The sequence below is a fragment of the Oryzias latipes genome, chromosome 15, assembly GCF_053564925.1.
Source record: "Oryzias latipes strain Hd-rR chromosome 15, Olatipes_Hd-rR_3.1".
NCBI lineage: Eukaryota > Metazoa > Chordata > Actinopteri > Beloniformes > Adrianichthyidae > Oryzias > Oryzias latipes.
This window is the reverse complement of record NC_136251.1, coordinates 6948860-6960949: the sequence shown is the minus strand read 5'-3', so window position 1 is coordinate 6960949 and position 12090 is coordinate 6948860. Positions and strand designations below refer to the sequence as shown.

Genomic DNA, 12090 nt, shown 5'->3' with positions numbered 1-12090 from the left:
ACACAACATGGGCCTGCTCATGAGTGAAACCTTTATTAAACATGCGACTCTTTACGACAAAATGTGGCAGAAAGGCAAAGAACAAATTTGACTTAAAGGAAATAAACACGTTGAAAATCAGACGTTTTAATACATTTAAAAGCTCACATTTTGTAGTTTGTGTGAGCCAAGGAAAACATTAGGAGTTACATGTTTGGAGGTGAACACTTGATCAAAAACGTACGTTTTCCTTTGTTTTTTATACAAATGTTTCACTAAAACTAAGTGGCATAAAAAAATCGGACTCGACTGTCCGCTTTTGCATAGACACTAAAGACTAAATAAAGCTATTCTTTAGCAGACAAACATCTTAAACTGTAAACAGATGAGCGTACCAGCAGTAAACAAGGCACGTGTAACCATGGCAACACATTAAATACATTTAAAAAAAGGGTTCTAAATGCTAGTGGGCCTAATGAACGCCTCCGTCTGTGTTTAAGAGCAATTCCTGAAGTGAACTTCACCCAAAATGGCCAAATAAATAAATAAATAAGAGAAATGGCAGAAAAAGCAGCAAAACGTTTGTTAAAGGACCGGCAGTTTTCAGCTGAAGTTTGTGCCGTTCTTCAGTTCAACCTGCTTCCAAAAGACAAAAGATTCTGCCGTTTTCTCTTTCAGAGCTTCAGTGTGTTCGCGTCATGAAAAGCAGACAGAAAAACAAACCGTCTGCAGTTTCAGAGGAAAAATAAAAGCAGCTCTCCACTCATATTTTAGACAGGAGCTTTGTAGCTGCACAACCTTCAGAATGACGAAATGCTCACATGCATCAGGGAAAAACTCTCCTCCGAAAGGAAGGGAGACAAAAGCTGCAGTACCAACTGTCTGCTCAAATCCTTAAAAGCTCCAGACCTGAAGGTTTTCCTGCTGCAGAGGACTAAGCAGCTATTCTGCCTAAACCTAAAGCAACAAAACCTTCAAGCTTCTTTAAACTAAAAGGAGCTAAACAGGAAACTGTCAGCATCAAGAAAAAGCCTTAAGATGCGACGGACATATTCCAAGTCACGCTCTCCTCCTCATCATCAGCACACTGCAGCAGATCAAGCACTAATGTGAACATTTATTATCAAACCTTTATTGTCAGAGATGCTTTTCTCTGACACCCCCCATCAAAGCACTAGCAGAACGCTGACACCTTCATCTTCATCCAGACTCTGACACTACAACTCTCCACTTTCCGTCTCTGGTGCTTCATAGCGACGTTCTTCCTCTTCCTGACCCCGACCCTCATCTTCCTCCTCCTCGTCATGCGGCTGCTGCTGCTCCGGTTGACCCTCGGATTGGCTCTCAGTCTCTGTGGGCGTTTTCTGTCCTTCCTCTTCTTCCATTTCCTTCTCATCTGGAGACAAAAGGTAACATCTCTGAACACTGATGCATCATTTCAGTCCAGACACATGATGTCATTGCTAGATCAAGAGAAGCAACATTAGTGTTTGATAATGATTTTCCTAAAGAACAGAGAAACACCAGCAGGGCCCGATCCCGGTTCAGGTTCAGGTGTCGGACCGAGCCAGGCAGCGACCAGAGCAAACGTAAAGCTGCTGTGATCTCTGGGAGCTGAAGTTCTTCATTTGATCTGAAGGACATCCAAATGTCGTGAATTCAGTTTATTTGAGTTTAAAACTTCAATGTGGGACAAAAACGGGCTTGATGGCATTTGAAGCCTGTAGTGACTGAAGACGGCAGATATTTGGATGTTCAAACAGACCCCAGTGTTTGAGGTAACCATGACGACTTCCATGGATGGCAGTCATTTTCTTCTTACGGTCATGAAGTTTGTGCCAAACCGGATGATTATATTTGGCGTTTAGACAATTTCTGGCTGTGTTTACAGTAAGAAAAACAACGCTAATTGGAAAAATAACAAATAGTTTTGACAATTAAGAACTTTAGAAATAAAAATGCATTATAATATAATGTAATAAAGTGTTAACATTGAACCTTATTTTTGTTTTTTTAACACTAGAGAGGATAAAATTTAAGTAAAAAACGAAGACGTATTACGGCAAACAAATCTTAATATAATAAGAAAACGGTCGCTGACGACAGCAGAGGGGAGATGAATGCATCCATGTGGTTCATCATAAATCCAACTAGAGTTCAGTCTGCCTGATCTGGTTCTGACCCGAGGCCTGCTGGTGTCTCAGACAGGTATGATTACAGACACACACACAAAAATGATAGGAGTTTGGTTTGTGTTGGGCAGCCACCAGAATCGACCCAAATCAGCAGAAATTAACCCAAAACAGGCCGTGCAGTGGGAGAGGGGAACCTGGACTCTGCAGGACTCTGCAGGACTCTGCTCTGAGAATTCTTTGCCCTCTGCTGGATCTGGAAACTGTGGACCAGACTCCATGGAGCCGGAGCTTTGGCTAGAGGCAAAACCAAACGGTTAAAGCTAATGCAACGCTCAGGCGGTGTGCAGCAGGACTGCTTTCTAGAGAACACGGTTGTGAAACACGTTTAGTAATATTCTGACGAGGCATTCAATGTTCATGACAGAGAGCTCACTGGAACAGACTCAGGTGGGAGAGATAAACAAAGAACTCCTTAGGTTTAAAAGCAGAAAAGGTTGAAACAGAATGACAAAAACACAAATGTCCTGCCTCTGACAGTTTATTTTAACATCCTGTGATGAAGGAAAATGTCTCTCTACCTCCAGAAGGGGGCGCGCTATCCTCCGGTTCTGTCCCAGGGCGCTGAACAGGTCCTGGAGAGCGCAGCTCTGCTCTGAGCTTCCTCTCATAACTGAACTCTGGGAGTCTGGGAGCCTGAGGCCGAGTCTTCCTCGCCGGGTTCATGAAGTAGCAATACGCACAACGGAAAGCTGCAAGGAGGAAGAACGAGAGGAGAAGCTCGGGTTCTGATCCATTGGTCTGCACTGAAGCCGCTTCGTAAGAAAACCCGAGTAGCGTTCTTACCAACATACTCAAACTCTTCCTTTAGAGCCATGCCGTTGTGAGAAAAACACTGCTGACAGATCAGAGCGTATCTGCAGGAAACACAGGAAGGGTTGGGGGGTCAGGGGACGCCGTCACTGATTTCTCTGGATTCAGCTCGTCTGATCTGAAGGATGTTTACAAACCTTTTTGGACACTTTGTTTCATTTGTTTTGCATGAAAAAACAGAGTAAAATAGCAAACAAGCTACTTGCTGATCTGTGGATCTTAAGACCGTCACCTGTTCTGTGGTCCATCTCCTACCAAGAACTCCAGAACTCTATCCAGAGTTCCTCTGTCTTTGGGAAGGATGGGTCTGGCTAAGGGAGGACCTGGGGGGTGCATGCCTACAAACAGAGTCCACACATGAAGTTCAATTCAGATGGTTTGGTTGTTTCCATTCTCTGATCCGAGAACCTTTTCAACTTGGATTTGGATTTGCTGAAGTGCAAGGCTTTGATACCGACCTACTCCTGGAACGGGGGAGCAGGCGGTCCTCAGCACCGCTCCGTGGTGGATGGAGGTGGAGGGGGTGCATTTCTCCGGCGGTCCTCCTGGAGCTGAGAGAGGAAGACGTTCTGTTTGACGAGCAACACCAAGTGAAGAAGCAGCCGGATTTCTGAAGTCAGAGGCATCCTGACCTGCAGCTTCCCTGAACTCTGCCCTTCACCAGAGAAACGCAGATTCTTCCTCATTTTGCTGATTAGTACAGAGATGATCTCCCATCTTTACATAAAGTGGCAGCTAAAGGCCGTTTGGACCAGGAGTCTGTGTGCTGGACTTGGTTTAATGAGGTGGTGGACAGGTGACTTCACTCTACAGAGCATTTCTGAGGAGCAAACTAAGCCGCCTAGAAATGTCATGCAGTTTCTAACTTCTGCCCATTTGGGGGCGCTGTTGCAGAAAAAGCTCTGACCAAAGACCTCTACTGAAAACTGAATGAAACAGAGAAGCTGTTAGTCCTTCTCATCCTCTGACTGCAGCCCAAGAAGAGTATCCACCAACCGCAGGTTCAATTCCTTCTAGCAGGTAGATAGGACTGTGTTTTGTTCCGTGTTATCTTTAGCTTTATCAAGCAACCACTACATTTCCCATGAACACTAGCTGACAAGAGCCGACTTTCTCGTAGTGTAGACCAAAGCTCATGCCGTTGTTCCCTCGCTATTTTGCGGTTGACCTTTTGTGGTCTCTGCTGTTTTGTGGATGTTCTTTTAGCACAGTGCTTTTTTTTAAAATATATTTCATACAGCGCACTGTGTACTGCATGATGATTGGCCGCTGGTGTTGTCAATCAGTCTCTTCTGTGCAGAGATTCCCCGCGATAAACAAAGGAACACTGTACGTCATTTCAAAATGCGAAAAATGAGAAGTGAAGGAATCCAGTAACAATAAGGACAGACATTAATGGTGTAAAACAAGGAGGAAAAAGGAGGTGAGAGGAGTAAAAAAAGACCTTTTCTTCATGAAGCTGGTTATGAGTGGCTGCCGTTTGATTTACTGCACAATAAAAAAAAACTGGAAAAAGAGGCCCAGAGGCTCTGATTAAAGATCCAGACAAATATGAATGTTTGTCATTCTACTTTAACTCAGTTTAAATCTTTGAAATGTTTCAAGTTCAGCTTTTAAAATGTAAGTGGCGAGGCTGTGAAAAGCCTCATAAATCAAATGTCTTAAAAGAATCATTTCTAATTTGTGTAGTAAGTAAAAAGGAGTCTGTCCTTCAATAGAACAGACACCACTGAGTTGTTGTTTTGGTTGTCTGGGTGCAATAAGATCAACTATAGAAAGTAGTGCATGAAGAACAGAAATGTTTTGAAATGATGAAATCAGATTTTGTCAGTTCTAAGTTAAGTTTCAGCAGAGCAGCAGCTCCAGGAAATGTTGAACCCTCTCAGCTCCTCCCAGCACAAACGTTATGCCTGAGAGGTTTTCAGCAACTCAGCTGATTTCTGCTTTTTCACTTTGCTAGTCCACCTTTGCTAAGCAGCCGCCTCCTTTTTCATCAGGGTTCAGTTGATCAGTTTGAACTCTAGACCAAATTGGTTCTATCACTTCAAGTGTAAAATGAACTGTTCAAGAAGCAAGGAAACCAGCTGTGGTCCAGCACAGTGAAAGCGCTCCAAGTTACCCTGAAGCCGCTGGGGCTGGCTGAGAAATCTCATCTGGTGGAGCTTTAAACAAGCGCAGAAACACTGGTGAGGATCCTGACAACTATGATGAGAACAACACCAACCTCTCTGGCATCAGCATTGGGTTTGGAGGATGAAACACGTCTTCTTTAGGGGAGTTTAATTCAACTAAAGGGACAGGAAAACTAACCAGCTTTAAAGAACTGCTGGGCGTGACTTTGGACCATCAAATCTCTGGCTTTAATCTCTTCTGTGATAATGACGGATGTCAACGGATGGCAGGAATGATTCCTTAAAGAAGTGGGAGGGGCTAAAGAGTAGCTTGAGAAGAAGCACATCAAGCTCCTGGAGAGGTTAAGACAGCTTCCAGACAAAAATCCTACAAACGTGTAGAGGTAGGAGACATGAACAATGTCAGCCCAAAAGACTGAAGCAAAATCCTTTTCCAACCTGGCAACTATCTCCATCTAACACCTGATCTCCATTTTATTGCCAATAAGGGATTTTCCCCCCAAAACTAGGCTGTGCTTTGAATAAACACTGTTCAAATCCTTATTTACTCTTTAAAAAAGAGGGGGGGGTATTTTCACTGTTCTAGTAAATCAGAGGCCGACAAACTTTTTCCCACTAAAGGTCCAGATGAAGCTTTGATGTCAAAGCTGTGACAGAAGCAGCAAAAGCCCCCACCCATAATCCTTCAGTGTGGAGCCGTTCTGTCTGCTTACCCACAGGTGTTCCTCCTGGTCCCAGTGGGGGCCGTGCTCCAGGTGGGGGGGTCATGGCCATTGAAACGGGGGTGCCCATCGGTGTTGGTCTCATTGGAACCCCCCTCTGTCGGATCTCTGCTCGAAACATCTGATCTTTTAGAAAAGTCGTCAGGCCTTCGCTTGGGGTTAGAACATTGGGGGGGGGGTTACCTTGACCGGGTCTGGGAGTCATTTGAGGACGCACCGGAGTCGACTCCAGTTCCTGCAACACAACAGGAAGTGAGTCCAAACAGGACTGAAGGACCACGGGTCAGAGGAAGCGCGGACTCACAGCTTTCTTCTTAGCGTCAGGGTCAAAGCGCTCCAGGATCAGTTTGGCGTTTTTGTACGTCTCCGTTTCCATCACGTCCTCCAGCTGGAAACACACCAAAAGAATATTAAATCAGAGCATGGCTCCTCTCCATGCGCCGCGGCCTGAACGTTTGAGGAATAAAAACAGCTTCTACGGGGAACAGCAGGAGATGAGAAACTTACGATCTTCTTCCTAGCAGCTTTCAAGTCTTCCAGTTTATCATCTGAAAGAGGAGCAACAGTGGCGTCAGCCATTTCTCATTCCAGCTGGAGCGTGGCTGACCCTTAGAGGGTCTTAGACGTGATGAATCTACGCTCAACAGAGGATAAAAGTTTCACTTCAAACTTCTCTTGGACCTCATCCTCCTGGTTAAAAAAGACTAGGGCTAGCTAGATCCAGACAAACCTGAAATACAGGTATAATGATGTTTCAAAGTCAATGAAGAACAAATAAAGGCTTACTGTTCCTCTCTGTGCGTTTGGAGAAGAGGAAAATCAAAAACTTCCTTATCGCCCAGACTCTGAGAAAGAAAGAGGATGATAGGAGAGAAGCAAATGCTTAAAGTCTCACTGCAATCATCTGTTGAAATATTATCAAAGTGTTCCTGGAGGTCTTTTAGTTATGATTCTGCAGTTTATAGAAAACATTTTTAAAAGCAATGGCTCTGTCTGAATTCCCACCCTACTCCCTAAGCACTTCGGGGAACTATGTAGTGCCCTGAATTAAAAAAAAAATTTGGACGCCACGCTCCCTCGTTTTTTCGTTGTTTTTTTTAACGGCGGATGTGTCGTCATCAATTTCACGAAGTGAAAATCTCATTGGCTAAGTTTGAATTCCTTCACTGCTCACAACATAGTGCACTATATGGGGCATTCCCCATTTTGTTGAGCTGTCTGAATCTACAATTCCAAAATCCAGTGCCCTAGAAATTTCCCAGAAGTCTCTGCGAAAGATCAGTGTGCATCGATGCTCACTAGCTTGGCGAATATAGACCACAATGCATTGCGTTTGAACCATTTTTGAAAAGACAATGTATTTAAATGTCATTTTGAATAAACCATCAACATTGTCATCTTCAGAACAGAGAGGACTCATAAATAGTTGATGCTAAGTCTCATAAGGGAGTAGAGTGGGAATTGGGACACAGCCTGTGAGATGAGCTTTTTGCGACAATCATTTATGAATCCACTGAGTTCTGAAGAGGAAAATGATGATGGTTTACCAAAAATTACATTTAAATACATCTCTGCTAAAATTGTTCAGACGCAACGCATTGTGGTTATACTCACGATCTAGTGAGCATCGATGCAGAGACTTCTGGGAGATTTCTAGGGCACTGCATTTTGGAACTGTAGATTCGGACAGCCCTACAAATTGCGAACGCACAGAATAGTGCACTATGCAGCCTGTGTCGTTTTCTAGGACATCGTCTCTGCAGACCAGCAGGAGTTCATTAGAAATTCCCCTCTGAGTTTTGGGTGGGACCACTGGCACAGAGCAACCCCGCCCCCCCTTCCCGTTGCGGAGTGCTCCTTGTTTGAGCGGAGAGCGAATTTTTTATGACATAAATCCGCTTTTAGTCGTCTGTTCCTGATTCACAACAACTTGAATTAATAAAAACTCAGAAATGCAATTTGAGGCTTAATTTTCTCAATAGATGTCCTCCATCATCAGGAAAATGCCAAAAGAAAATGTAAAAACACGATTTTCATGAACAAATGAAAACTAAAAGGCAGATATTTTTGGAATAAAGTTGTAACAGTGACTCACAGCACAGGATAAACAAAGAAGGGCAGGGTCATGGCTACTCTCTGTGACCATTCTTCAGGAAAGTAGAGGAAATAGACGAGCAGAGAGGTGAGGAGGTAGAGGACGGACGAGTACAGAAGCAGCCGTCCGACCCACAGCTGCAGACAAAGAAGGATGAGGACGACTGAGGAGCTCAAATATCTGTGGGGATTTCATTTTCTTCCACCTTTTGCAAACGCTGGTTTTTGGCTCTGAACTCTTCCAGCTCTTTGATCTCCTGCAGAAAAAAAGAAAGGAAGCTAAACACTGAACAAAAACACAAAAAAACACCACTGACATTGACGTCAAATGATACAAATGAGGTTTGCGCTAAATTAGATTTGTTTCCAAACTTCCATCCTCTTTCAAACAAACAGGGTTCATTAAATCATGTTTTCCCTGATGTTCAGCCCAGGTCAAACCAATAAAGGGGCTGTGGGGGCACATGTTCTAATGTTGTGTGGAAAAAGCCAAATGCGTTGGAAATCTTTACCTTGTCCAGATTCTCCAGTTGCTCAACTGTGGTTGGTTTAGTCTGCATTCAAGAGAAAGATCAGAAAATAAAAATCAGCTTCAGGGTCGACTTTGTGCTTCTCATTTGTGACGTAAAGATCTGCCTTCATGTTCCTGGAAGTCAAAGCTACTGAGAAAAACAACAGAGAGGACGATTCTTCCTCATTTTCATGAGTCTGTCAGCTCCTCCATCCCGCTGGAGTCTCCTCTGGGTTTCAAAATAAAATACAAACGTCATCAGAACAGAAGATCAGAGCTTAGAAAAAAAATCAGCACTGAGAGGAAATACAACATAAAACAAACAAAAGGATGAAGTGAAATAAGAGCCGAGTCTAAAAAGCTGTGGAAAAAGATAATCCAAATGATCCAAACAAAGTTTAATTTCAAACTAAGTGCGGTTGAATCAATACATCACCTTAAGAGTCTGTCTGACAGAAGAAAGTAGATGAAAGATTCACAAACTACAGCAACAAAGTCGCGTTTTAGGTTGTAAATCAATTTTTGATATGTTGGGATTCCCAAAGAACTTCCCTTTGATTCAGAGTTTGTGCTTTAACAAGAAGAGAGAGATGGACAACAGGAGGGATGTTTGGTTCTGTGACAGGAGTCCTTTTCTAAATGCTTTAGAATCTAAATGGAGGTTCTGGACTGTTTTAGACAAATGTTTTCCAACCCTGGTCCTCAGGACACACCTGATGATGAGCTGAATCAGGTGTGCAAAGGTAGGGTAACATTGAAATCTCTGTCTGACTAGGATTTTGTTTGATCTCCTTTCAGTGGTGGTGAAACGAGTGGTGTTGGCAAAACCAGACATTAGGGGTGTGTCCGAATTCCTACCCTTACCCCTACATAGTGCGCTATATAGAGCGTTCGCCATTTTGTAGGGCTGTCCGAATCTACAATTCCAAAATTGAGTGCCCTGGAAATTTCCCAGAAGTCTCTGTGAAAAACCAGTGTGCATCGATGCTCACTGAATCAGCGAATATAGACCACAATGCATTGCGTCGGAACATTTATTACCAAAAATAATGTATTTAAATGCATTTTTTTGATAAACCATCAACGTTTTTATCTTCATAAGACAGTGGAATCATAAATAAGTATCCCAATAATTGAATCAATAATTGTATCAATTAGATTTTAACTTCGTGAAATCGATGACGTCATATCCGCCGTTAAAAAAAAAAAAGTAGCGTAGAGTCCGAATTGCTTTTAAAATTCCACTATATAGTTTTTTTAGTAGTTAGGGGTCAGGGTGGGAATTCAGACACAACTAAGGTTTAGAAGACAGACGCCGCCATGTTGGAGCCAGATGATGTTAGTAAGCACTGATTTGTCCGAATCGTTCTGAGTTGGCGTTTCTACGGCAACTTCGCGCTCCAATCAGGGGTGAGCTTGTTGGAGGTCCACAGCCCTACCACTGAAAGTGGGCTAATCGAAATCTGTCAAACACTTTGCACGCTGTCAAACACACGTGTTCTGTCAAACACATGAAACCACATATTTTTATCGAGGTATTTGATTGGTCAGTTTAAACCTTAAAAAATATCACGAAGAATTTAACATTCGCAAGAAGACGTAAAAAAAAAAGTTTTTACATCCAGAATGGTTCCTCTGATCAATAGATTGCCTGACAGCTGTTTATTTCCCTATAGAAGTCTATGGGATTTTAGCTTCTAGAAACCAGCGGGTACTTCCTGTTTGGAACGCCAAGGAGGCGGAGGCACTCAGTCCAGTTCTCATATAGCTCAACAGACATGCATGACTGAACTGTAGCAAACAGGAATTGGAAATAGTAGAAACAGAAAAGGGGTAAACATCAAATTCTTTTTCGTTTAGTTTCACATTTCCAGATGCAGTTTAGAAGTCATTTGTTCACTCGTTTTTTCTGCATACAGCAGGATGGTATTTGTGGTGTAGATCTAGTGAAAAGCCTGGTTTACTAACCTTCCATCGGGATAGCAAAGCCCCCATGTCTGACCTGTTGGGTTTCCTGTCAAACAGAAGGCTTGTCAACAAAAAACACTGTCAATAAAGTTACACTGAACACATTTGAAATGTCATTTAGAATCTGTATTAATTCACCGAGGAGCTCTAAACACATACACACAGTCACACGTTTATTCTTATCTTTTTAAGTATTTTGAATAGGTCCCGGTTCTTCACAGTGAGAACAGTATCAGCTCTCTGTTTATAACGAGGAATTATCGGCTTGCGGTTTGCATGAACGAAGGCAAAGAACGAAGGAAGGCTCTAGTTTGTTAAGCTTCGCTAAAGTTTCGTCTGAGTTTATCCATAGCAAAACTCTCAAAATATTCAAGTTTTAAGTTTCAGTAAACGTCTCTTTGGTCATTTCCCGAAGGAAAACTGCACATTCATTACCTCTATTAATAGAATTAGAAACGATGCCAGATGTGGCTAATGTTAGCTGGTTGACCAAACCGTTTCCAGTTCCCGCCGCTTCTACAAAACAACGGCGCTGCAGTTTCTTTACAGGACTCAGGAGTTACCACTCCGTGAATGTTTACGTTTAAACGTAGCAACTGAAGGACAGAAGTCAAAACCTAAAGTGTGTCGGCAACTCCCGGAGCAACTAAGCTAACGCGACCTCTGCTCCACTCCTTCGCGGGCGTCCACGGATCGAGCAGAGCTCCGTGGTTCGTCCCCCTAGCAACAGTAGGTAACCGTACTCACGTCCGGTCGCGGTGTGGAGCTCTTTTTCGTGTTCGGAATAGATAACAACACAAAGACGTCAAGAAAACACTGGCAGAAATTCACGCGCACCAGAAAGCAGATTGGCGCGGCGCGGCGCAACGAAACGTAACCAACGTCACCCGTGACGTAACCCGAGGGTAAAGCTGCATTTTTCCCAGAAGTCTTTGCGATGTAGTTCAAATCTAATCATTTGTGGCAGAATAGGCCCAAAACCTTTAAAAACTGAAAATAAAATCCGTAAAATATATAAAAACACATATGTGGGAAATATTACATATAACAGACATTTGAATACAATTTAGATCTATTTTATCCTGACAGCACCACACAAGTTCATTTCAAAATAAAATACAACCTGTATCAAAAAAGATCCTCCTGATGCAGCAGATTTACTTCCAGTTACCATTATAATGCATTTCTACACTTTAAGAACTTTGCTTCTGACCATAGACTAGGTTCTGCTTAGCAGCAGATGATATTTATTTGTGCTATATACTTTTTCTGTTAGTGAACGGTTCTGCCAGTTAACCATTATTTTTACTTACTCATCTGACATGTGTATATTTTGGAGGATTTGTAAAGCACACAACGCCTCCTAATTTACTGTAAAGTGTAATATCATGAGTGGTTAAAAAGGTGTATTTAACTGTTATAAGGCTGGATTACTTTTTGTTTACAGTATGTCCTAAAAGTTCCTTAAAAAAGTCTCCAGCTTGTTCAGAATGCAGAAGCAAGATTGTTAAAAGGAACTAGCAGAAGAGATCACATCACTCCTGTGTTAGTTTCACTTCACTGGTTCCCAGTTGATCTTATATCAAAGACCTCATAGTGCCTTACCACCCAAACAGAACACTTCGCTCCCTAAATGCAGGACTTCAGAGTTTCATCTGTAAAATAAGGAGCTCAGAGAC

At 42.7% G+C, this 12090-nt stretch overlaps 1 protein-coding gene across 7 annotated transcripts; it reads right to left on the bottom strand.

Annotated features, from left to right (window-relative positions):
• Positions 1–17: 17 nt before the first annotated feature.
• Positions 18–11321, bottom strand: lnpk (lunapark, ER junction formation factor). 7 transcript variants are annotated; one of them, XM_078932300.1, is made up of 16 exons: positions 11249–11321; positions 10412–10457; positions 8445–8486; positions 8139–8189; positions 7934–8070; positions 6625–6683; positions 6346–6386; positions 6143–6226; positions 6022–6073; positions 5830–5946; positions 3443–3535; positions 3217–3322; positions 2958–3028; positions 2693–2863; positions 2309–2408; positions 18–1375 (listed from the first exon to the last, which is right to left on the bottom strand). In XM_078932300.1, the coding sequence occupies exons 2-16, from the start codon at positions 10436–10438 to the stop codon at positions 1372–1374; spliced, it is 1155 nt and encodes a 384-aa protein (XP_078788426.1). In that variant the 5' UTR covers positions 10439–10457; positions 11249–11321; the 3' UTR covers positions 18–1371. The 7 variants fall into 7 exon arrangements, with proteins under 7 accessions (XP_078788426.1, XP_078788431.1, XP_078788425.1 ...); XM_078932305.1 differs by having other exon boundaries at positions 11159–11318; XM_078932299.1 differs by lacking the exon at positions 2309–2408.
• Between the last annotated feature and the right edge of the window lie 769 nt (positions 11322–12090).

Excerpts from the sequence above, each read along its gene's own strand:
- lnpk (XM_078932299.1), bottom strand. The coding sequence starts at position 10,438 with ATGGGGGCTTTGCTATCCCGATGGAAG. Across the intron at positions 8,190-8,444 it reads AACTGGAGAATCTGGACAAG|GAGATCAAAGAGCTGGAAGA; the intron begins GTAAAGATTTCC and ends TTTTTTCTGCAG. Across the intron at positions 3,536-5,829 it reads ACCAGGAGGAACACCTGTGG|CTCCAGGAGGACCGCCGGAG; the intron begins GTAAGCAGACAG and ends TTCCTCTCTCAG.